Here is a 26,147-nt window from a genome sequence, read left to right on the forward strand (position 1 = left end):
ATGTTTTAAGGAAACTATCACGCCGATGACCTGGGATCGAATCTCAGTCCCGACAAACTCACAAAAAATGTGAATTCTTCCTTCGGAAGGGAAGTGAAGCGTGAGTCCCGAGATGAACTAGCCTAGGATTAAAAATCTTGTTAGTACAGATAAAAAAAAATCTTAAGGAAATTCAAATTTTTTTCCAGAAGTAATCCTAATAAACTTCCACACAAATTTCTTTGGCAAATTTTCATGAGTTCTTTATAGGAATCTTTATTGAAATTTAAATGTTTCTCCAGACATGCTTTCCAGGATTTGTTTTTAAATTACGTTCACGAACTCTTAAGAAAATTCGCCATGAATGTCAGCAAAGGATTTTTCAAAAAATTTCTTCCACAGACTTCATTTTTCAGAAATTTAGATTTAAAAAAAAATCTTCGGTGATTCTTTCGGAAATTCTTCCAAAATTTCCCTTGAGGAATCTCTAGGGAAATTTTGTCAGCGATTTTGCAAGAATTTATGGAGTTCCTCCTGCAGTTTCTTGAGAAATATCTCCTATGATCCCTTCGGAGATTCTTCCAGGAATTCTTTCGAATATTCCTTCATGGATTTTTATAGAAGTACTTTATGTATTCACTCAAGAAATACTGGGGAAATGGTTTAAGGATTTCCTGAAGAAATTTCTAATGGAATCTCTGGAGATTCCAGGGCGGAATTTTTTAATTGTTTTATATTGCAAAATACGTGAAATAGCTATATTTTTTACGCAATTTCTGAAATAATCTTTAGCGTGGTTCTTGAAGGAATGGCTTGTGGTGATTCTGATGGAATCCCTAAAAGATGCTTATGAAAAACTTTTAGGGGAATTCAATGACAAATTGCTGGTGGAGTTTCTGGAAAACTTATGAAGTAAACCTCAGAAAAAAATCTGAAAGGATCTTTGAAAAATCTGCCGGAATTCAGACAGAAATTGCAGATAAAGGAGCTCTTGAATACATTTCTAAAAAAACCTGAAGGGATTCCTGAAGGATATCCTGAAGCACACATTGCAAGAACTGCTGGAGATACTTCTGGAGGAAATCTTAAAATAATTTGTTTCAAAATTTCAAAAAATATGAGCTAGCAAAAACCCTTGAAGTGATTTTTAAAATTATCCCTAGAAACTCAACAAATCTTGAAGAATGCTCGAAGGAATTAATAAACCAAATTTCATGAGAAATTCAATGTTTCAAAGGAATCTCCGAAGAACTGGATAATACTCTGCAGTAATTCCATAAAGAATTTCCTGGAATATTTATGAAGAAATGCCTAGAAATACATGCTTTCTGAAGGCATTCCAGACGGAAACTCTGAAAAGGTTCCAGAAAGTTCCTCTAAAAAAATCTGAAGGAATCCTCGAAGAAAGCTCTCAATAACTCTCAAGAGATGTTTATGATGCAATACGTGCATGAATATCCGAGGAACACAGACAAACAGACGTAACACTCTTCAAAATGGCTTGGCATATGTATTTAACGATCAATTCAAATTTCATTTGATTTGCGCGATCGTTCCACCAGATGCGCTAGTGTTCGATCGCTTTGAGGTTTGCCAGTGTAGACGTTGCTGAATGATGCAATCGAAAATTACAGGCAATTTGTGAAGTAGTGTGCGTGTCAGCAAAACGTCAAATCGACAGTGTCGCGCGCGGTTCTACCAACAGGTGGCAGTGCGCTCATGAAAATGATATCGGGCAAAAGTTTTTGATGAATTTCCTCTAAGAGTTACGTCTGTTTGTCTGTGCGAGGAACATCTTGATACCACTTTCGAGAAGAATATGATGAGAGTTTTCTAGAGATGTCTTAAGAGATGCCTGAGAGAATCTCCACAGAAATCCCTGAAAGCAACGCTGTAGGAATATACAAAGAAATTCCTGAAGAAACCTTTCTAAAACTCCAACAAAAACTTCACAAGCAAAAACAACTGATTTTTTTGAGAAATCTGTAGAGAAATTTCGGGATGAATAATTTGAGGAACCTATGAAAATTTCACTACAATAATCTCTTGAGGAATTACTGAAAAAAATCAAGAGGATAGGGAAACTCCTCTAAAATCTGTTATGGAATGTCTGCGAGAATTGAATTTTTGAAAGAATAGCTGAAAAAAATCTGGAGAAACATCGGGAGGAATCTGTTGAAGAATTTCTGTGAACATTTCTAGAAGAATTATCGGAAAAAAATAAACAAAATCTTGGAGGACATTCTAAACGGATTCCTAGGTATATATGAAGGTTTTTTTGCAATTTTTGTTTAGAAAATAAGACAACGTCAAAATGATCTAGTTAGCAACAGGTGAATGAGAAAATGTAACAGAAAATCGATTTCAAAACAGCTCACACCATGTAACCCCAACGCAAGCCGTGGATCAGGTAACTTCATGCTCTGAACTTTTGTTGTATGTTTAACTTCTCGCTAATTTTCCATTCGTTACAGTTCCACAGATTGACTGTGAGAGAAATGTGTCGTTATCCAGTAATTAAAAACAGATACTTCACACAGCATAAGACGAATGGAAATGTACGGAAGTCTAGTTGGGAGGTAATTGCTTCAACACCAATAGAGATATTGAAATAATGTTAGTAATGTCTGTAATTTCAACTGAACCCAGCGTGTGCCAGAGTTTTGAAATCTGCACAAAGTGATCACTTCAAGAAATGCAGTAAAAAGTTTTCAATATATTTTACCAAGAATTAATGAATGAATGCAATGAATGGCATCAACTTGAGCAGCTCATAAATACATCAGCCAATTTCATCTGGCCAAAGTCTACGCTGCGTACAAATTTCGAAAATTTTGTATGGACATAAGTCTACGAGGGGGCAGGGGGGTCTGAGATAGCCAAAAATGAGTCTAAATACGTACGTAGTTTATGGACTGCACCTTAGTGTTCAATGAGCAGTTTCCCAATGATTAACAGAGAGCTTCCTCTGGCAATGACCATTTTGTCAATGTATATCGCGTGGCAAATACTCTATGCCCAAGCAAGTCAATGAAATTTTCCTTTGCGAAATGCTTCTGGACTGACCGGAAATCGATTCGTCTCCCTCAGCATGGTCTTGCTGAATACCCGTACACTTATCGCATTGCCTGGCATCGGTTAATATTTTCGGATATGTGTTTCGGTGATATTATCATAAAATCTAGAAAAAAATGAGTATATTCATGATTAAACGTTTGAGCTATATTTATTTGTTCTATTTTCTTCCCAAAGTCGATACTTTAGGAATTATTGAATATTCTATAACATTATGTCGTAATTATAAGTTGCATGGCTTAACCTATCACGAGTTTCTTCGTTCGAAAATCACTATACTGGATCACATGGTTTCACGATAATTCATTCCTAGCTAAATAATTTGATGATTTTTGTTACCATCCAGATCTATTTTCTTCTGTGGGCTGAATTTCGTTTTGATCATATAGAACACAATCTTCCACCACTTCTTCAACTCTACCAAAAGGAACACACAATAAAGGACCCCCATCCCGGCGCAAACACCCGCATAAACCACAAACTGGCCCTTGATGGTGGAGCAATGCACCACAACCACAGTCAGCAGACACTGTAGCACCGATCCGATCATGGCATTGATCCCAAACACCAGCCCAAAACTGTCCCGACAGATGTTCTTGGCTATTTCCGAGCTCAACAAGGTGATCGTAAAAGCGTGCAGTATGCAATACCCAATATGCGCCCCATAAGCCACCCACAGGTTTCGCGTCAACCCGGAAATGAGCAAAACCCCTCCCTGCATAAACGAAATCATGCTGAGTCCCAACAGGGCATTCGGCACGTGCAGCAACTTGGCCGGAACGAACCCCGCAAAGAAGGTGATGGCCGCACCGGAAATGGTCAGCACCGCTTCCACCGCTCCGTTCCAGTGGATCACATCCGTGGTGGCCCGGTTGCTGATGGTCTTCCACAGGACCTGCACGTACAGGACCGTCTGGTAGTAGATGCAACTGGCCACGGCGTACCAAATGCTGAACCGCAGCACGGTGAAATTACTGTAGGCAGACTTTGCGTGAAACCAGAGCAGTTCCAGGGCGGTGAGCTTCGCTATCGCTTTGTCATCGGTTATTGGGAGTGGCACTGGTGGAGGCGTTGGATCCGCCGGTACGTTGTTATTCTCCGATGGGATCGGTTTAGTAGATCTGTTGAAGTAGATACTTTTCGGCGCGGCCGGTAGAAACAGGGCAAAGGCTGTCGTGCATAGTTGAACTGCAAAGAAAGACAGGGAAGACGGACGTAAGTTAGTGGAATTTTCTAAGCTGGGTGCGTGATCGTTTTCATTCATTTGTTCGCTCATTCATAAATGCGTGTTGCGTTGGCACTTTATTTAATGCAGTTTTAATTGACGTTTCACGATAAGTACCGTGGGACCAACAACGCCCGTTGAAAGTATTGAATACTAATATATATCACGACTAATTGATTGGGGCTGTTATATATCATTCCATGCACATTTTCGCTGCTAATGCTCATGGATCAGACAGAAATTATTGTTTTCAAAAGCAAAAATTACATGATCGATATCGTTTCTTCAAATATCTCTTTGCTTAACGTGCATATCATAACAATTTAAAATATTTAATGATTTTTGGTGTATTTTGGGTTCAGTATCCGCAAGAAAATTGCTGGTAATGCAAACCGTTAGTACCTTGCGTATTTGGTAGAAATAAACATTGGCGTAGCTAGAGGGGGAGCAGCTACCCCCCTCCCCAGAATTCGCCAGCCCCCCCTCCCAGAAATTTTTCATGACTTTATGTATGGAGATTAGAAAAAATCTGAGAGCCACTGTCTTAATGATAAACATAGATCCATAAAATACATTGATTTGGCATAATATGCGTTTAAATTGATAGTTATTGGAGACTATTCTCAACTTGTCACACTTTACAAGATCAAAATGGACTATGTGATTGACTCTATTAGTTTTGTTTGGAAATATGATACCAGAAATATGAATTGGAATTACATAAATAGCAATTCTTTGTACCTACGACGTCTTTTTTAAATCGCCGAATAATGAAATCTTTAGTTTTCAAAATAAATTCTTTTTTGGGTATCCTAAAGAAGTTCTGAAATTTCTAGCAGCATCACAGAATAATATTGTTAAATGCTTCCTTGTGGAATTCAAGTATCATGTGAAAAAAAAACTCTGTTAGAATTTGAAATGGAATACAGCAGAAGTTTTTGGAGCCCCAGAGAAAATAGATGTCACATAATAAAAGGCGCATATAGCTGAAGCGTAAACGCGAGTGCATTCATTAAAACCATGCTGAAGGTGATTTCTAGTCGATTACTATAAATTTCATTGACTTTCTTGGGCATCGAGTATTTGCGTGTCTATCAAACAATGCACAAATTCAAATGTTCATTGAGGAAGTTATAATATTTTTCATCGTTCTCATTAAACTCTAAGCGATTCAGGCGTTATCCTAGTTTACACGTTACGCCAAAAAGAAGAGGTAGACTATTTGGTCAGGGGTTAGGGGTGGATTGAGCAGCCTCAGCAAATTGATACCAACTACCTTTTATAACTAAACGTAACACGATGAAATTGAAAATAATAACATTATATTCTTGAAAAGCATTACTGCACTCTTCAGCATTCACGCTTTTGTATTTTGTACATTACGTTAAAAAAAAACCTCACCTATCCTATACAAATCAGTGTAGTGCTGGTAGCGGTGATCAATTTCTGGTGTTTCCATATGAACCTCCATACAAATTTCAGACGAGTTTAGCACCACCCAATTGTGAATCACTTGAGCTGAAAAACAGAACGAACTGAAAGGGTGCCCATCGAGCTTTTTGAGATGTGTTTTTCCCATATAAGTTTGAGGTGTCCTAGTAGGAATCTCTGCAGGGAATCCATGGAGAAATTCTTGAAGAATTTCTTGAAAGTATTTCCGGAGAAAAATTCTGGAATTTCCCAGGAGGAAATCCTCGACAGTTCCTGGAAGAATTCCGAAAGAACCTTCTCTAGATGTATTCCTGAAGGATGTAAGAATCGACTAGCTCAGGGCTCCAATCTCAGGTTCGCCACCTACTTGCTTCGAGCGGACACCAACTACACCAAACGACAGGGAAACAAGAGCAGACCAACACAGGACATCCACGGACCTCTTCCAGTTTAAATAATGGCACAGACACAACAATTTAGCTTAGACATCTATTTATTTAAACTTACATAAGGGGAAATCATACTCGTTGCGGCTGTTCTGCTGCTGATGGGGCCCATGGTGGTACAGGCTGATGGAGGAGAGGGGAGGTCGGCTGGTGCTGGCAGGTCTAACGTTCTGATGGTACTGGGCGGCTTGGACGAAGTGTTCAGGAGAAGCTTACCCGGTGATGTTGAGGCTTGATCGGTCGTCGAAAACGCGAGGGTGGATCGGGGATGTTGAAACTCGACGTTCCCGGGCTCGCTCACGGCGCAGTGGCGCATAGGATGTTGGGTAGTTGACCCTCACCGCTAAAACTGTGGCCTGTGCTACACGCGGCGTGTGGGCTGGCAATTGACGTCACGCACAGGAACCACCAGCCCGGAACTCGCCGTATTTCGTTTGCCTGATGTCTGTCCGCGAGGTATATCTCGGCGTGGCCGTGGGTACCAGGAGGTCCCAAATCCAATACGTCAAATGGCGTCCTCCGACTCAGATCTCGTACTCCGGATCGCCCCTAATGGTCCACGCGTTCTAAGATGGTCTTCGGGAAACCAGCCCTACTTCTTTTCGGCACTCGACGCTTTTCACGTTCTTCGGAACTTTTTTCGGACGGAGTTAAAAGCGATCCGCTTTGCTCCAAGGTTCACACACTTCTCCCATTATTTCTCAATCCCATCATCTACCTCCCCTCCCTCTCTCTCTCACAGAAACAAAACAGAAACAAAAAGACGATGTTTTTAAGATTTTGTACAATCATCACCAATTTTCATTCGCATACTAGATGGTTCTTTTCCGCTACAATTCAAAGTTCTGTGAGGATAATTATAAAACTTCGTGAGCAGTTATGATACTTATAGAGTCTTGCAAAATTTCATCAACTTTTATCAATTGGATTGAAAGTTACTGGTGTTGATAGGGGATAGTGTTAGTGAAAAAATTTCATGTTTTTTATGTGCGATTTTTGCCCATTCATAACTTTTGAATATCTCTGTCAATTTTCATGAAATTTTCACAGAAGGTAGTTGATTATGTGTTTATTATGCCTGCAAAATTTGATGATTTTTGGTGTAGTACTTTCAACAATACAATCGAAACAATAAGGAGTGCTTACTAATTGTTGTCTGAAGGGCTAAAATCACAGTCAGCCCCAATATATGTTTCGACTATAAAATTGTTGATAGTGCATCGATTTTTTTGAAATTTTGCCTATGTAAGTATAGTAGGTTGAGAGGTTTGTGTTCAAAATTTCAGTCATTTTCTTTATCAAATTCAAAAGTTACAGCGCTGACAAGCTAAGCCAGGGGCTGTACAAAATTCAATTGCTCGCGTTCTACTGTTTCATTGCTACAACAAAAGGTGCTTCGCCGATTCACATGAAATTTTGCAGGTGAAATGAACACATCTTAAGATATTATCAGGCAAAATTTGAGCAATTTTAATGTATCTATTGCAGAGTTACAGCCATATTTCTGTGTCCCGATTATTGCGGATACAGGCTTTAGTTGATATTTTATAATAATATTTACAAATATTTTGTGTGCCACTGCAAAATCTACTTTAATTTGGTGAAAAAAAACTAACTTACATATATTTAAAGAATAAGAAGAACTATCCCTAGCCTTACAACAAAAACCCCTGGACATCCTGTCCTGGGCTGCACACTTGTTTCCAAGCATTTGGTAACAAGGATTACCTGGAGAGCTGTCCGAAAGCATGTAAGTACTTATATATTTAAAGTTGGTTACAGTGACTGTGTAAGAATCACAGGATATATTTCCGAAAGAACGACTTTATGAAGAAACTACTGTGCAGGAACTGCAGGGAGTATTCTTGAAAAAATTCATGGATGGATTCCTGAATAAATCTGTGGATGAACTCCTTAAAGATTTCTCGGAGATGATTTTGAAAGAATACGTGAATGACTTTTTGGAGAATTTCCTTGCTACTGTATCCCTGAAAAATAATATTGAAAAATTCCAATACAAATCTCTGGAGCAATTCCTCTAGAAACCCTTCAAGAAATTCAAAAAAATTTCAGATAATCCTGGAAAAAAATCTTGGGGGATTCCCCGGAGAAGAAGATTGACGGGTTACTGAAAATTTTGAACGAACCCCTGAAAAAATTATTGAAAAGATCCCGAGGGGAATTTCTGAAGGAATCACTACAGGAATTCCAGAAGTAATCCCTGACGGAATTCTTGGAAAAACCCCTAGAGCAATTCCTGTAGGTATGCCTGAAGTAAAAACTGTAGGAATCCCTGGAGGAGTTTCTGAAAGTATGCCTCGAGGAATCCTTGGATGAATTCCTGGAGGAATCCTAAGCAACCGCATCAGAAATCCCTGTGAGAATTACTAGAAAAAAATCTGGATGGATCCTTTGAGGAATTTCTGGACAAATTCCTGAAAGAATCCCTAGAGAAATTCCTTTAAAAATCTCAGAAGGAATTATTGGAGAAATCCCTGAAGCAATTCTTTGATTCTGGAAGAAATCCTGGAGAATCTACTGGACAAATCCCAAGCGGAACCACTGGCAAAATTCCTGGAGGAATTTCTGAAGGAATAATTGTAGGATTTCTTGGAGGCATCCTTGGAGAAATTCCTGGACGAATACCTTGGACAATCCCTGGATAAATTCCTAGATGAATTCCTGATGGAACCTTTAGAGGAATTCTAGGAAAGACCTATAGAAAAATCCCCGGAGTAATCCCCTGGAGGAATTCCCGGATGAATTCCTATAATAATCCCTGGAAGAATTCCTGTATTAATCCATGGAGGAATTCCCAAAGAAAGAATTCCTGGAGAAATTCCTTGAGGACTCCCTGGAGAAATTCCCTGGACGATATCCTGAAGGAATCCTTGGATGAATTCCTGGAGGATACCCTACAGGAATTCTAGGAGGACTCTCTGGAGAAATTTCAGAAGAATCCTTTTGGGGAATTCAAGGTTGCGACCATTCATTTGCAAAGATTTACATTCATTTGCTATTATCTCAGTTCAGAAGCATGATATCGAAAAACAATGTATGGATGAATTTAACCTTGTAATTTTATCTGAAAGTTTGCCGAATAACATTGGAGTCGCAAACGTATACCAAAGTCGTGAGCGAGCTGTGAGGGCAACTCTCCACGCGGTGAATGTAAATTACATTCACGCTGTGGAAAATTGCCTTCACAGCTCGCTCACGACTTTGGTATACGTTTGCGACTCCAATGTTATTCGGCAAACTTTCAGATAAAATTACAAGGTTAAATTCATCCATACATTGTTTTTCGATATCATGCTTCTAAACTGATATAATAGCAAATGAATGTAAATCTTTCCAAATGAATGGTCGCAACCTTGGGGGAATTTAGGGATAAATCCCTAAAGGAATTCTTGGGGAAACTCCAGGAGGAATTGCTGTAGCAATTATCGAAGAAATTCCTGAATCAATTCCTGAAAAAATTCCTGAAGGCAATTCTAAAGGAATTGCTGGGCTAATGCTGAATCCTAGAAGAAACCTTAGAGAAATTTCTAGAGACACTCTTGGAAGAATCCCTGGAGGAATCCCTGGAACAATTTCTAGAAAATCCTCTGGAGGAATGCCTGGAGGAATTTCTTGACAAATTCCTGTCGGAAATCTAGGAAGAATTCCTGGAGAAATCCCTAGAGGAATCATTGGAGAAACATCTGTGTGATAATTTCTGGAGGAATCCCATGAGGAGAAATTCTTGGACTAACTCCTGGAGGAAACCATGGAAGAATTTCCGGAGGAATCCCTGGAAAAAAAATCCTGGAGGAATTCCTGCATAAACTTCTGAAACAATTTCTGAAGGAATCCTTGGAGGATTTCGAGCAGAAATTCCTGGATGAATTGCTGTAGGAATTTCTGAAAAAAATCGCAGAGGAATTCCTGGACCAATTTCTGAAAAAAAAACCCTGGATGAATTCCTGAAGAAATACCTGGGGTAGTTCCTAAAGGAATTCTTGGTGGAATTCCTGTAGAAGTCCACCGAGAAATGCTTGGAGAAATGTCTGAAATAATTCCAGGATAATTGGGGTAATTTCTGAAGGAATCCCTGGAGGATTTCCTGGAGGATTCCTGAAGAAATTCTTCAAGAAATTCCTAGAGGAATCTCAGGAGGAGTTCATGCAGGAATCCCTGGAGGAATTCTTTGAGTAATTCCTGGAATCCGGGAGAAATTCCTGGGGGAATTGATGAAGGAAATTGCGGTAGTAATTTCTGTAGAAAATTCAGGAGGAACTCCAGGATCAATGTGTGGAGGAATTTTTGAAGCAATTCCTGGGGTAATTCTGAAGAAACCTCTTGATGAATTCCTGGAGGAATCTTCAGAGAAATTTCTAGAGAAATTCTTGAATAATCTGTGGGAATTCTTGAAAAAAAAAACAGGAGGAATCCCTGAAGCAGTCTTTGGAGAAACCTCAGGAGGAATGCCTGGAGAAACTTCTGGACAGATTTCTGTCGGAAACCCAGGAGGAATTCCTGGAGGAACTTCAGGACAAAATCATGACGGAATCTTAGGAGGAATTCCTGGAGAAATCCCTAGAAGAATTCTTGGGGCAATTCCGTGGAACTATCCCTGGGAGAATTCCTGGAGAAATCCTTGAATTAATTCCTGTAGGAATCTCTAGATAAGTTTTGGAAGGAATCTCTGGAGAAATTTTTGGAGAAATTCCTAGAGGAATTCCCAGATAAATATCTGGGGGAATTCCAGGAGGAATTTCCCGAGGACTTCCAGGAGGAGTTGCTAGAGCTTTTTCTGAAGGAATTCCAGGAGGAATTCTTGGAGGAATATCTGGAGGAAATACTAGAGGAATCATCAGAGGAATTCCTGGAGGAATCTCTGGAAGAATCCTCAGAGGAATCCCTGAAGGAATTCCTGGTGTATTCCTTGGGCAATTTTTGAAGGATCTATGAAAAAATTCCTGGCGGAATCTCTAGAGGAATCCCTGGAGGAGAAATTCCTGATAAAATTTACGGATGAATCCCTGGAAAATTTCCTGAAGAAATTCCTGAATTTACCTGGGGTAAATCCTGGAGGAATTCTTAGTGGAATTCCTGGAGGAGTTCACAGAGAAATCCCTGGAGGAACTCCTGGGGGAATGCCTGGAACATGCCGCCTGTAAGAATATCTGGAGGATTCTCTAGAGAAATTCCTTGAAAAAATTCTAGAGGGGTTCCTGGAAGACTCCCTGCAAAAATTCCATGAGCAATCCCTGGAGGAATTCCTGGAGAATTCTCTTAAGGACTCACTGGAACAATTGCAGGAGGAATCCCTGGTGGAATTCTTGGAGGAGTCCCTAGCGGAATGCCTGGACGAATCCCTGTAGAAATTTTTAGAGGAATCCATGCAAAAATTCTCAGAGGAATCCTGGAAGAATTCCTCGAGGATTTTTTGGAGAAATCCCTTGAGCAGTTCCCGGACTAGTTCCTTGAGGAATTCCCGGAGGAATCCCAGGAATAATTCCAGAAGAAATACAAAGTTTAATTTCTGAGGGAATTCCAGAAGAAGTTTCTGATGAAATCTCAGTACTGAAGAAATTGCTGAAATTCCTGAGAAAATCCTGAAATCCTGGATTAAATCCTGGAGGAGTTTCTGAAGGAATCCCAAGAAGAGTTCTTGCGACATTTTTAAAATAATCCCGGAAGTTGTTCCTGAAAGAATTGTAGAGGGAATTCGCGGGTGATTCCCTGCAGGAATACTTGGAGAAATTTCTGAAGAAACCCCATGAGGAATTCCTTAGGGGATCTCAGGAAAGCTTTCTTAGCGAATTATTGAAGCAATCTCTAGCGGAATTCCGGAAGGAATATATGGAGAAATCCCTGTAGATATCTCTGAAGGAATACCTGCCTAAGGGTGGAACACTTATCAATAGAGAGTACTCCATGTACGCCCCCTCGCGAAGTCATCCCTAACAAGCGTACCGCGAAGATAAGGAAGAGAGAGAATGAGTTTTTAGTGGGTTGAACCCACATAACCCGTGGAACCGATGTGGATTGCCCATAAGTGCGGCGATAGGAAACTAGTCGGCTCTTTCATTCCTATGGCGTTCATGAAAAGGTTATTAAAAGGTTGTGATGGACGAAGTAGCTTTTCAAGAAATGTCATAAAATTGGTCATAAAACCTCTATAGAACAAAACTGAACTTGAACTGTTACATGTGTAATGCCTCATTTCTTGATTTTCGCTTAGGCCTTGAGGTATGTTTCAACTAACCAGGATTAAGATCATGCACCGATTTAGTGAAAATAGTTTTTGTATTTTTCAATTCCGCGCTCTATTTTTTATCTTTTGGCAGATACGAGTATTTCGTCTACTACTTGCTGAACTATTCAGCTGAACTAGCTTACACAGAGAAAGACTTCAAGTGGTAGTCAAAATACGCGTCCAAGGATGCGTATCATCTGGCAATCATTTGACTCATTTGTCTAAAAGCTTAATATTAAAATATGATGCTCGACAAACTTGTAGATTATTGTTTTTCCTACAATTATCACCAAGGAAGCCATATTCTAACTCATATATTTACGGCGTAAAAGTGATAGTATGTACTGCCTACTCATACTAAACGATCGGATTTTTCGATCGTTTAGTATGAGTAGGTGATACTAGCGCTGTCACGCCGCATATATGAGAGTTAGGATATGGCGTCCTTGGTGATAATTGTAGGAAAAACACTTATCTACCATTTAGCCGAACATCTCATTTCAATATTATGCTTCTGAACTGAGTTATGGATGAATGAGTCAAACGATTGCCAGGTGATCGAAAACATCCTTACGCGTATCTATCAAAAGATAAGCATTTGAGGGAGCCATTATAAATTACAAGAGTATTTACACTCATTATCAGTTTATCAGTTCATAGAAAATTAGAAAAAAGCTTTGTCAGTGCTGGAAATCTGATAAAATCTAGGATTTTAAATTGCGAGCTTCTACTAGGTAGAAGCGTGGGAGCGTGAGAGACTGGCTCGTGCCACTACAACCTGGCCCAACTTAATGTTTACTTAATTGCTAAATATGCATATGTAAATCGGAATGGGTCCCACACCCCTGCCGATTAAAAGGAAATCCACTGCTAAAGCGACCACAACAACCGACAAAGTCGGTCGAAACCGGTAATGGAAATTAGTAAACCCATCATTTTAATACTACTGTAATCGTTGTTTCGTGAACTTTATGCACGTATTTTGTACCGATCCAAAGGGACTCCCCTCGCAAAGTTGAACCCGATTATTGCGCTTCTATAATTAATCCGTCATCTGTTTTTTAGCCTGACTTTAATCCGTACCGTAGACATACTGACTCTCGCACATGCTGGTGGTGAACTCGCAACAACGCGGTGACCTAGTTCTGTTGGCATTCGGAATGGCAATCTCTCACGTGGAACGGATCCTTCTTCGCTGATAAGGATGCATCGTCAGCACATCAATCCAGCATCGCGTTTCACAAGCTAGCTTTCGCGCACTGTCGTCCATTGCATTGTTTACGATGGAGGCGCTGCTCTCTATAGTAAGCGATCGAGGTGCCTAGTAGGAAGCGCGCGTGAATGCTTGCCTAATTTGTTATGAATCCCGGCACGCTACGGTTGAAATGTTATGTCACGTGTGTTTGGAATTGGAAGCCAGCAGATTGCTTTACATATTTTGCAAGGTGCTGGGGTGTTCAAAATCAGTCTAAACATTTTTCAATTAGTTGTTCGAGTTGGTAATAAATGTAATTATTTTTTTAAATTAACTTTCGATTTAGGGAATACATTAGTTGTTGCATTAGCATTAGTAGCATTACTTGTTGAAGCTATTAGTTTACAATAAGATCTGATGCATCAATTACTAGTATTACATCAGCATTCACTGCACAGTAGTTCAGAAGCTATTGTTCTACTCAAGTAGTAAACAGTAGGTTGTTGCTGTTGGCCTAAGGTCCCCATTCCACAGTGGTGAGGCTGCCACCTTAGGTATAGCTTCCGGTGGAGGAGCATTTTATACTCGGCCGCTGCATGCCAGAACAGACGCTGTTTGGGCCGCACCTCCTTGGTGAACAGACGCTCGAAACGTACCTCCTCGATCTAGCTGAAGTCAGAAGGACGACAGTGCCCATGCTGCACTACCAGATAAGGACAAACGTAATGAAAACCCACTTCAACATTGCATCGAAACTTCAGACGCACAAATCTCAAGAAGCAAGCTTCAAACAACAATGTATTTCATTATTCTGTTCTTGCTCACTTGTAATTAGCTTAAAATCAAAAGCTCAGGTGCACTGGTTTTGTTTACGAAGAGATTTGTGCCCTCGAAATCGTGAGTAGGTGCCAAAGTCGGCCATTATAGCGGCCATCTTGGGATTCTAACAAGTCTGTCCTTAAGCACACAACTCTTAGCTGGCGGTCTTTGTCATCACTTGACCCGTGGAAGCATGAGGTAGGCACTTGTGAGGACCAAAGCTATGTTGGACGCTCTCCTTTTCGACTCACCGTTTTGCAGCCCATTTGCTGAGATTGCAAAGAGTTTAATCTTGCCTAGTTTGGGTAGTGGCTACGGTTAGCATATCTCAGATTAATGTTCAGCATAAAAGAACAGCAATGATCTATCTATGCAGACCAGGGTATGAAAAACGGATCACGCCGAAAAACAAACGCTTTGTCCTAAGCGGTGCATGTTGGTAACAAAGGCACTCCGCAATTAACGCATGTCAAGCGATGAGAGCAATAAAACAAAGATCGCTTGCGCGCGTGTGCCGATATTCCAGTTTTTCTACTGAAATTTTCGACCCATATTGAATTCATAAACATTTGGACGCATTAAGACTCTTGCAAACCTCAAAGTCGAATTTCAGTTGTAAAACATTGCGAAAATCACGATGTGAATGGAACGAGACAAATATTTCTACAGTTTTTGTTGTGAACAAACTCGGGAGCGATCTTTGTCATTATCTGCTAACGAAAAACGCTTAGTTGTTGCCGTTCTTTCTTTATTGCCTATTTTTCGCTTGCGGTGCCATATTCTGCATACACTGATGCAGACTTATGTAAAACGGTACAGCCCAAGTGGCGTTAGTCCAAGAACCTTACTTTCGTAAGGGACATTTCTATCTAGGAAACCTTGTGAACTCGGTGTTTGCTACTGTGAGTCATGCCTCGAGCATGTGTGCTTGTCAACAACGCAATCGTTGCTACACTCATCTCTGAACTAATCACCAGGGATGTATGTGCTATCACAATATTGATGTTTCTCTTGGAAATCTCAACAGGAAAAATGTCTATTGTTCGGTTCATTTACCCCATGATGAACCGTCCCCTACGGATGCTAGTGTTAGACATAACGCTTTGCTCTAGCAGAACTAGTAACAAGTTGATCAATAGGAATGTGTCGGATAAAGAATCTTTATCTGACTGTCGCTACATCTTTTTTGAAGATGTGAATGTTACTTCGCAAACTTTGCCTTTCAGCAATCCCCGGTCAACCAACTGGGATCTCTTTACTGATTTGGTTGTGGCCAAATTCCATGGATACTCACTATCTATTGACACTCCAAGTGATGCCGTTGATACTACAAAGGCCTTCATTATGGAAGCTTTTGAAGAAGCTGGCCCTCTACGATCTGTAAAAACCACAAAAGGAACCCAATGGTGATACTTTGATCTGGCGAAGTACAGGAAAGAATGTAGAAAGAGTTGGAACAAATGATGTTCCGCTGGATCAGATGCTTAAGGTCGGCTTGCAAGGCCTACCAGAAAACTCTTCGGTCTACTGAACGATCCGGCTAGAAAAACTTTTTATATAAATGATTCCAGTTTGGGTGAGGTCAGTCAGTTGAACAAAATCCCTGGATACTTGGATTTGCGAGTGAACAAACTTCGTTTACCAAAGAGGCAATTTTACTTCCTCTGATGAGGAAGCTTTGGAATCTGGAATGTTTATTCAGTACACTCTTCCCTGGATGTGTGAACATTAGATCTTCGGATGAACCTGATGTCTTTTCTTGTAGTTATGGTTCTCCAGCTTCGGCTCGGCTCGGAGTATCATTATTTTGGAATCGGTTGAGTATGCACTAAAAAGTTTCGCTCCATTCAAATCTCCTGGAACGCATTGTCAAGAGCTTTCACAAGAAATTGCTCTTCTTCTTCTGCTTTGTAGCTCTACGTTCCCACTGGAACTTGGCTTGCCTCACTTCAAGTTAGTGTTCTTTGAGCTCTTCCACAGTTATTACGTTATTATTTAAGAGCTTTCTTTGCCTGCCATTGCATGAATGGATCCGGGCCATTTGGTCGAATGCCGTTTAGCCGAAAGGGTCATTTAGCCGAACGCTGTTTGGTCGAATGCTATTTGGCCGAAAAAGGAATGATGAACTAAAGTGATCATGTCACTGTTCTCCGTCTCCGGATTGGCAATCCAATACCTTATCTATAAGCCTAACTGAAGATCCCATGAAGAAATCGCTCTAAAGATCTTTTAAAATTATCTCAAACAAGAGCTTTTTGAAATGTATGCCACATTTTTTGGATCCATTCGGTTCATACTATCATTCGTGAATAAATAATCAAATTATGCTTAAACGCATCCAAAAACTGATTCCAAGAATACCGCAATGCCCCCTTTTGTAATTTAACCAGAACATTATCGGCTGTTCGAGTCCGTATGAAGTTGATCATCAATATTAACTTCTTTTTCTCGATCAGCCTAGATAGCTGTGTAGTGTCGGTAGCGATTGTCTCAATTGGCTAAGAATAACACTACGGACCGCCTGTTCCGGTGGTAAGAATCCACCAACAGGTGACCCCTAATTCATGGTGTGATGCGGCTTTATGCTTACCGTGCCTAGGAATGAATGGCTAGGGGGGTCTAATAAAAACCTAACCGCTAACGGAGCCTGTGGAGTACCAGGGCGCCCCTCCCAAATCCTGGAGGGATATTACTGTAAAGTTTATTCCGAAAGTGGATCGTGCGTCGTATGAAGAAGCAAAGAGTTTCAGACCTATCAGTTTGACCTCTTTTCTTCTGAAATGCTTAGAACGCATTGTGGATCATCACATCCGTGATGTTCATCTGGCCAACGTGCCTCTTCATGTGAACCAACATGCCTACCAATCTGGTAAGTCCACTGTGACTCTTTTACACAAGGTTGTTTACGATATCGAGAAAGCATTCGCTCAAAAGCAATCTTGTTTGGGTGTTTTCTTAGATATCGAGGGTGCCTTTGACAACGTGCCTTTCGATGCCATATTGGAAGCCGCACGGAGTCATGGTATATCTCCAATGATTTCCAATTGGATTCACCAAATGCTCAAAAACCGATATCTCTTCTCGACATTGCGTCTAGCAGGGATTTGGAAATTGAGTGTTTGTGGATGCCCCCAAGGGGGAGTCTTATCACCGCTTTTGTGGAATCTCGTAGCAGATACGCTATTGAGGCAACTCAATAATAGCGGTTTTCCTACTTATGGTTTTGCCGACGATTACCTAACATTGTTAGTTGGTATGTGCATTAGCACCCTTTTCGACCTGATGCAAAACGCCCTTCAGGTAGTTGAGGGGTTGGTGTCGCCAATATGGCCTTTCGGTTAATCCGAGTAAAACATCTATTGTTCTTTTCACGGAAAGGCGAAACCGTAATGGCGTTCGACCTTTGCGTCTCTTTGTTTCTGAAATCGATATGACTGAACAGGTAAAGTACGTTGGAGTCATTCTTGATTCCAAGCTTTCCTGGACACCTCACATTGAGTTCAGAATCAAGAAAGCTTGTATGGCCTTTGGGCAATGCCGGCGTACTTTTGGTACAACTTGGGGTCTAAAACCCAAGTGTATCAAATGGATCTTCACAACTGTGGTTCGGCCAATATTGGCTTATGGATGTCTTGTGTGGTGGCAAAAGGGTGAAGTGAGAACGGTCCAATCAAAATTAGGCCATCTCCAAAGGATGTGCTTAATGGCGATGTCTGGGGCGTTCTCTTCAACTCCTACGGCAGCGCTAGAAGTTCTCTTTGACGTTGCCCCACTACACATTCATGTCAAACAAGAAGCCCTTTCTTGCACTTACCGGTTACGGGTACTCGGTCTACTAGAGGAAACTCCTGTGAACCGCACATCAACACACACCTCGTTGTTTCCACTTTTAGTGAATTGGGACAAAATTGTCCTTGCTCCAAGTGATCTTACAATTGCTTGTAATTTTCCATATAGGACATTTTCCACGAAATTCCCTTCCCGGGAAGAGTGGACATCTGGTTATCTGGAGAGAAGTATTTCAGACGGCATCGTATGTTACACTGATGGCTCCCTTCTAGAAGGTCGAGCAGGTGCTGGTGTTTATTCTCGTGAGCTAAGGCTGTATCAGTCTTATTCACTTGGCAGACACTGCACCGTTTTTCAGGCCGAAATCTTTGCTCTTATGTGCGGAGTGCAATCAGCACTTCAGCAGCACGTAATGGGCAAAGTAATATACTTCTGTTCAGATAGCCAGGCTGCTATTAAAGCACTTGCTTCGGCCAACTCCAGGTCAAAGATAGTTATCGCTTGTCGAACTCAAATTGAGGAGCTGAATTCAGCAAACGCTGTTCACCTTGTATGGGTACCTGGCCATTCTTCCATCGCTGGAAATGAATTGGCTGATGAGTTAGCTCGCACTGGAGCATCACATGACTTCATTGGCCCTGAGCCAGCTATTCCGGTATCCAAGTGTTGGGTAAAGCTTCATATTGACATCTGGGCTGCCACTCAGCACAAACAATACTGGAATAGTTTGGAGTCATGTCGTCAAACCAAATTGTATAGTGCTGAGCCATCTCTACGGGTGGCGAAGTATTTAACTAATCTGTCTAAGCAGAATTGCAGCATGCTGGTCAAAGCATTGACTGACCACTGCCGACTCAGCTATCACATGGCGAATATTCAGCAAGCTGATTCATTTGCCTGTGATAGCTGTGAATCCGATTATGGAACTTCGTATCATTTGATATGCAACTGTCCAGTTTTCGCGCAACTGCGTTTCCGAGTATTCGGTAAACACTTATTAAGTGAAACTGACTTCAGAAACCTGAATCTTCAGGATATTCTGTTGTTCTTAACCCGCTGTGAGAAAGAGCTATAGGCTCTCTTTCGCTTTATGCGTTATCACAGTGCCCTTTTCAGGGCGCTGTTTGAACCCATTGTGGTACGCTTGTGCGTTAGTACCCTCTTCCAGGGTATTTTTCCTATTTCCCTACCTGTCCCTATCCCCATCCAAATCCTTTTTCCTTCCTTTTCCCTCAGGTAGATGATGAAATAGGCTGTTATTTTGGCGATGGCACAAATGTCCCAAATGGAGGATAACGTGCCTCTGGAGCCGGCCTTCTGATACCTGATACCTTCTTCTTCTGCTTTGTAGCTCTACGTTCCCACTGGAACTTGGCTTGCCTCACTTCAAGTTAGTGTTCTTTGAGCTCTTCCACAGTTATTACGTTATTATTTTAAGAGCTTTCTTTGCCTGCCATTGCATGAATGGATCCGGGCCATTTGGTCGAATGCCGTTTAGCCGAAAGGGTTATTTAGCCGAACGCTGTTTGGTCGAATGCTATTTGGCCGAAAAAGGAATGATGAACTAAAGTGACCATGTCACTGTTCTCCGTCTCCGGATTGGCAATCCAATACCTTATCTATAAGCCTAACTGAAGATCCCATGAAGAAATCGCTCTAAAGATCTTTTAAAATTATCTCAAACAAGAGCTTTTTGAAATGTATGCCACATTTTTTGGATCCATTCGGTTCATACTATCATTCGTGAATAAATAATCAAATTATGCTTAAACGCATCCAAAAACTGATTCCAAGAATACCGCAATGCCCCCTTTTGTAATTTAACCAGAACATTCACCATAATTCTACACAATGTCCATACCTCAAGGACAGGTTATTTTTACCAACTCCATTTAGAAATACACTTAAAACTCATGCAGGAAGGACATCTGTAGGTAGTACAGGCGTACCTCGATAGTACGTACCCTCGATAGTGCGTACCCTCGATAGTACGTACCCTCGATAGTACGTACATTTTGCCTCGATAGTACGTACACCAAAATTAAGTTAGTTTTTAATCTACAAAAATGAGTTCGAATCATTAGTAGACGTATGGCAGAGACTCCGATACTATGAATTTGTATTATGCAGACTCCTATAACACGGATTTTCAGTAAACCATGGTTTCCCAAACTGTGAGTCACGACTCCTAAAGGGAGTCGCCGGTCTTCATCCAGGGGGTCGCGAAAGTCAGTTGAATAATTTACTGTAACAGACAACAAATGAGGGAATTTCTATGGTGGGGCCGAAAGCACGTCAACTGGCAAAAGGGGGTCGCACACCTAAATGTTTGGGAACCTATGCATTAAACAGTTTTAAAATGCAGCGAAATGAAAGGCATGAACGAATACGTTTGATGTAATGATTGCAGTATTCTTCGCATTACAGAGATATTTTCTGCAAGTCATAATATCTGGCATCATCATTCTGGCGTTACATCCCAACTGGGGAGGACTGCTTCTCAGCTTAGTGGTCTATAAGCACTTGCACAGTTATTAAATAAACGCTTTCTTTACCAATAGAACGTTGTAATAAAATAAAAAGGCACATGATGGTTCTATTTTGCGTGGTAATAAAAACAATTAATTTCTAGGCGAAGATTGCTCTCCAAAACATGAATCAAACCTATCAAGGTACTTATCCAAACCATTGATTTCAGTTCACTTACTTGTTATTTTTGTTCCGTTTTCCAACAATTAACGTTTTTTTTGCTATACGTATAAAATATTTGACAGTTTTCCATGAGTTTGGAAATTTAAACAACTTCGAGTACCGTAGGGCACTTAGCCGCGGTTGCTAAGGAAAATGTGGGAAAATGTTCATAGTTTTTGACGTTGCGTGGCTTTGTTATTTACAATTCGGACTTAAAAAATCGTCAGCTCTCGCATTAGTGGTTGAATTTAATTCAAAATGGGGGTTGTGCGTGTGTGTGCTGTTTTATAACTTGATGGTGGCTTGGTGGCTCACCTCATGGAGTACCTTCTGGGATTCCACAAGAATAAAGCCTGTATCCGCAATATTCGGGACACAGAAACACAGCTGTAACTCTGCAATAGATACATTAAAATTGCTCAAATTTTGCCTAATAACATCTTAAGATGTGTTCATTTCACCTACAAAATTTCATGTGAATCGGTGCAGTACTTTTTGTTGTAGCAACGAAAGAGTAAAATGTGCGCCATTGAATTTTGTACAGCCCCAAGTTTTGCTTATCAGCGCTGTAACTTTTGAATTTGGCACAGGAAGCGGCTGAAATTTTGAACACAAACCTCTCAATCTACATTTGTTCCATGGGCAAAATATCAAAAAAATCGATACACTATCAACAATTTTATAATCGAAACATGTTTTGGGACTGAACGTGATTTTAGCCTCTCAGACAGCAACTAGTCAGCACCCTTTATTGTTTCCATTGTACTATTGAAAGTACTATACCAATAATCATCAAATTTTGCAGGCATAATCTACACATAATAAACTAGCTTCTGTGAAAATTTCATGAAAATTGGCTGAGAAATTCAAAAGTTATGAATTGGCAAAAATCGCACATGAAAAACACGAAAAATTTTCACTAACACTCACCTCTATCAACACCAGTAGCTTTCAAACCAATTGGTCAAAGTTGATGAAATTTTGCAAGAATATGTCTCTATAAGTATCATAACTGCTAACGAAATTTCATAATTATCATCACAGAACTTTGAACTGTAGCGTAGAAGAACCATCTACTATGCGATTGAAAATTGGTTATGATTGTACAAAATGCTTAAAACCACGTCTGTTTGTTTTTCATCCACAGTTAAAAGTAATGCATCTATTTTTATGAAATTTGGCACAAATAATAAACATACACCAAAGAGTTCTCAGTCAATTATTTGGCCAATTTTACCGATTCATTACAGAGCTACTGACGTACTTCTGTGTCCCGATTATTGCGGATACAGGCTTTACCATCTGGGACTCCCCTCGTGGTTTGTCCACAAATTTGTTCCAGACCTTTTTTTTCTGGGATTCCGTGAGCTCTTAATGAAATTTTTCCAGAAGTTTATTTTGTATTCCTTCAGAAGTTCTCTGGTTTTCCCAGGAGTTTTTTTTTCTAAGAGGTTCCACCTGGGGTTCCGTCAAAAGCTCTCAAAAGTTTTCAAGGAAATCCCGGAATCAGTTTCTGAAAGAATCTAGAAGAAGCTCTAAGAGGAATCCCGAAAGAAGTTCCTGAAAAGTAATTTCTGACAGTCACCAAGAAGAAATTCCTGAAGGAATCCCGGAGGGAATTTCCGAAAGAATCCTGGAAAAATCCTAGAAAGATTACCTGGTGAAATTATTGTAGGAATCCCAGAAGGAATACTTGAATCAAAAGTAGCTCCCGAAAAAAAACGGAAGAAGTTCCTGGAGGGAGCTTGGAGAAGCATTTAGAGGAATACTGCATGAAGTTCTTGTCAGGGATCCTGTAGGATTTCTAGAAGGATTTCAGAAAGAATTCCTGAAGAATTTCCAGAAGATACTCCGGAAATAAATTCGTATGAAATTCCAGGAATAAATCCTTACGGATTGTTGCAAGGAGTTTTGAAGGAATCTCGGTAAGAATTTCTGATACAATTTCCGAAAAAACTCCTAGAGAAATTCTGGGTGAAGTTGCTAGAATTTCCAGGAATACCATATGGAAGCCCAAAAAAATAAATCCAGAGACATCCTAAAAAAAAGCATTCGAAGAATCTCGAATGAAATTCCTGGAGGATTCCGGGCTTGAGAAATTCTGGTAGAAATCTCTTGAAGTCCGAACGGTCACAAAACATCAAAAACTTAGACTTTAGCAACCGGGGCTTGCATTGTCCTATAGGCTGTACCAATTCAATTGTTTCTGAGTGAACCCGAATTGTTGGATTCGGGGAAACACATTTCGCTCTCTCGCTTGCTTTAGGGATTTATTCAAGTTTCAAGTTTCTTCCAGTTCCGAAATTCCTCTAGGTGTTGGTTTCAAGATTTCTCCAGGAATTCTTTCTGGGATTCCATAGGGGTTCTTCCAGGAGTTTCTTCTGCGATTCCTAATGAGATTCCAGGGTCTCTTTCAGAGATTTCTCCAGAGATTTTTTCCGAAACTTCACCAAGAATTTCTTCTGTAATACTTTCAGGACTTCCGGGATTTCTTCAGGAGTTTCTTCCTGAATACCTCCAGGAATTTCGTTCCGGGATTTCTCCATGAATTCCTTCCAAGATTCCTCCAGAAATTCATTCCGAGATTCCTACAGGAATTCTTTCTAAGATTCATCAAATCATTTTTCCTCGAATTCTTCCAAGAATTCCGGGATTCCTCCAAGTGCTCCAATATACCTCTAGGAATTTCTTCTCGTAAATAATTTAAACTCTTGGAGGTGTCCTAGAAGGAGCAATGTTCAGATGATTTTGGAAATATCATGGCAATAAATATTGCAGGAGAAAATAGTCTAGAATGTTTCTATAACAAGATATATCTGATCTAGATCGATTTAATCATATCTAGACCAGTTTGGATGGTTGTAGAAGATAATTCGAATAAAATCAATATAAGTTCCCAGAGACGAGATGCCTCTACCAAGCATCCCCAGAGCACAAGAAGATTTTTCCATTAAAGATAGGATCCTAAACAAGCAAAATTACGTAATTAATAAACGGACCCTTAGGCCACATGTAATTTTTTGGCAATCTTGACGTTCTAGAAATAACATTCTATGATTTGAAAATGAAATTTAAATTAAAAATTTGTGATTCGATAGTACGTACGTTTCGATAGTACGTACACTAAACGAAGCGGTGGTGTACGTACTATCGAGGTATGCCTGTAGTTCACATCGTATGACTTCTAATCCGTGTTGATTGATCAAAACTATCGAAATTACACATCAGGTCATTAGGCCGAATGGGTTGTATGAATTGGGCTTGACATTAGCTAACTATACTCAATGAACACAATTAGAGAACTCGGCATCTAAAAAGTCCATAGCGGCATCAGCCGTCTTGGCCGTCAACCGTATTTACTAAGGGCCGGGGAATCAACACAAAGAATATTCCCGAACTAACACACTTCACATAATATTAAATTTGAAATTTGTCCAGGACAGATAAAACGTTTGTGGTTACTTTTTTAAGCATCTTGATAGTTTCCCCCAAAGTTTGTCCCCAGACATCTCATGTCTGGAATCCACCACGACATAAACCACTTCCAGAATTATTGCTTCACCACTCTTATGCCAACCGGGTACGATCGTAGTACGCAAACTAATTTCCATTTCCAATTGACTTCACAATTCACCGATATTGCTAAATCACCGGTTGTCGTTTTCACTCGATACTCACGGATGGCGTCGATCAATTCAATTAACATACGTATTTATAACAACCAATTAACTGTAAGCACTTGAATATTCAATCACCCCCGCTCGAACGATTTTCCCACGCTCACCTGCAAGTGAGACGTAGTTCAGATCCAGGTAATCCACCAATCCATAGAACAACAGGACCTGCGCTCCAACGGCACCCACAAACTTCCCCAACTGCGACGACGACTTCGTGTAGGATGTAATCTTCTGATAGCAGCTTCTATCCACTCTCGCGTAAATGTAGGACCAAAAGGCCACATCAGCGGACTTGTAAGTCCCATAGAACACTTCGGCCAACTGCAGCCACGGCAAATCCTTCGTCCAAACGAACAACCCCCAGTAACCGACCCCGGCCAGTCCCGACAGGATAATCAACGGCTTGTACCGAAAATAGTCCGTGATCAGAAACGTGATCACCAACTGAATCCCGTACGAATAGGTCCCCACCGGAAACACTTGCTGGTTGATCTGCTCTGCGGAGATGTTATGCCACGAGCCGTTCAAAAACTGCACCACAAACGGATCACTCGGACGAAAGTCCTTCAGGAAGCCAAAAACACTCAGCACTATCGCGATCTTTCCCCACTGTTCCATGCTCCTCACCGTCCAGACTGTCCAGCCACGCGCGCGATGATCGTTAAAACTCTTCCTAAACTACTGCCTGCCGCCAATGCACTATGCGCCCGTACGGTATCGAAGCGGCAGCATCTTTCCGGTCATCACCGCAACCCACTTGGTTTAAATAGGCGTTCTGGAATCGATTTGTGATGCCCTACCGACGACGACGACGACGGCAATTGCTACCGGATTAGTGTTATTCTCTGTGGTAGAGTCGGGCAAAGTTACGCCACCCCAACGAAGTTCTAGCTCTCGATAGGACCGAAGACGTCGTCGTCGACGACGACGACAACCAAGGGAGGCACGTGCTCTAGAATGAACGAATGAACATCCCGATCGTTCCATTCGGAAGTCCCACGCTACGCCTGGCCTGGATTGTTAGTGATTAGGCGTGAAGCTTTTGCGCGACGCGTCAGAAGGGACAGGTTCAATCAGTGCTAAGTGGTTTGTACAGCACAAAATATTTGATTAAAAATTTTAAAAAATTGGCAATTGTTGTCAACCTGAATATGTATTATTTCCCGTAACGTGGGTAGATCACCTTGGAAAATTGCGTTACGACGTAAGATCTACCACGTTAAATTGTGATCCTGCTATTTTCCTTACAAATGTATCCAGGCTTCTGCAGGAACATTCCACGATCAAGATTTGATGTAGGTTTACTTAGGTACATGTTGGGGTGTTTGTGATTACTGATAATGAACATTTTGTTTCGGGAGGATTCAGGTAGGTGTTTAGAGGTAATCATACCATCTACAATAGCTGCGGCAACACACGTGAGATGGGAACAGCTTTCATTGTGATGGGTGTTACGCAAAAGCGCGTGATCGGTTCTTCAACTTCAGCATAATGAACGTGCACACTCCGGAAGCACTGATGATAACAAGGACGCATTTTACGCCTCGACGTCAAAATCATCATAAGAGGTTTAAAC

At 40.8% G+C, this 26,147-nt stretch overlaps 1 protein-coding gene across 1 annotated transcript; it reads right to left on the reverse strand.

Annotated features, from left to right (window-relative positions):
• Positions 1 to 3,179: 3,179 nt before the first annotated feature.
• Positions 3,180 to 25,365, reverse strand: LOC109409881 (thiamine transporter 1-like). The gene is made up of 2 exons (XM_062855759.1): positions 24,679 to 25,365; positions 3,180 to 4,242 (listed from the first exon to the last, which is right to left on the reverse strand). The coding sequence occupies exons 1-2, from the start codon at positions 25,187 to 25,189 to the stop codon at positions 3,368 to 3,370; spliced, it is 1,386 nt and encodes a 461-aa protein (XP_062711743.1). The 5' UTR covers positions 25,190 to 25,365; the 3' UTR covers positions 3,180 to 3,367.
• Between the last annotated feature and the right edge of the window lie 782 nt (positions 25,366 to 26,147).

The sequence above is a fragment of the Aedes albopictus genome, chromosome 3, assembly GCF_035046485.1.
Source record: "Aedes albopictus strain Foshan chromosome 3, AalbF5, whole genome shotgun sequence".
Taxonomy (NCBI): domain Eukaryota; kingdom Metazoa; phylum Arthropoda; class Insecta; order Diptera; family Culicidae; genus Aedes; species Aedes albopictus.

Excerpts from the sequence above, each read along its gene's own strand:
- LOC109409881 (XM_062855759.1), bottom strand. The coding sequence starts at position 25,189 with ATGGAACAGTGGGGAAAGATCGCGATAGTGCTGAGTGTTTTTGGCTTC. Across the intron at positions 4,243-24,678 it reads GAACTACGTCTCACTTGCAG|TTCAACTATGCACGACAGCC; the intron begins GTGAGCGTGGGA and ends CTTTCTTTGCAG.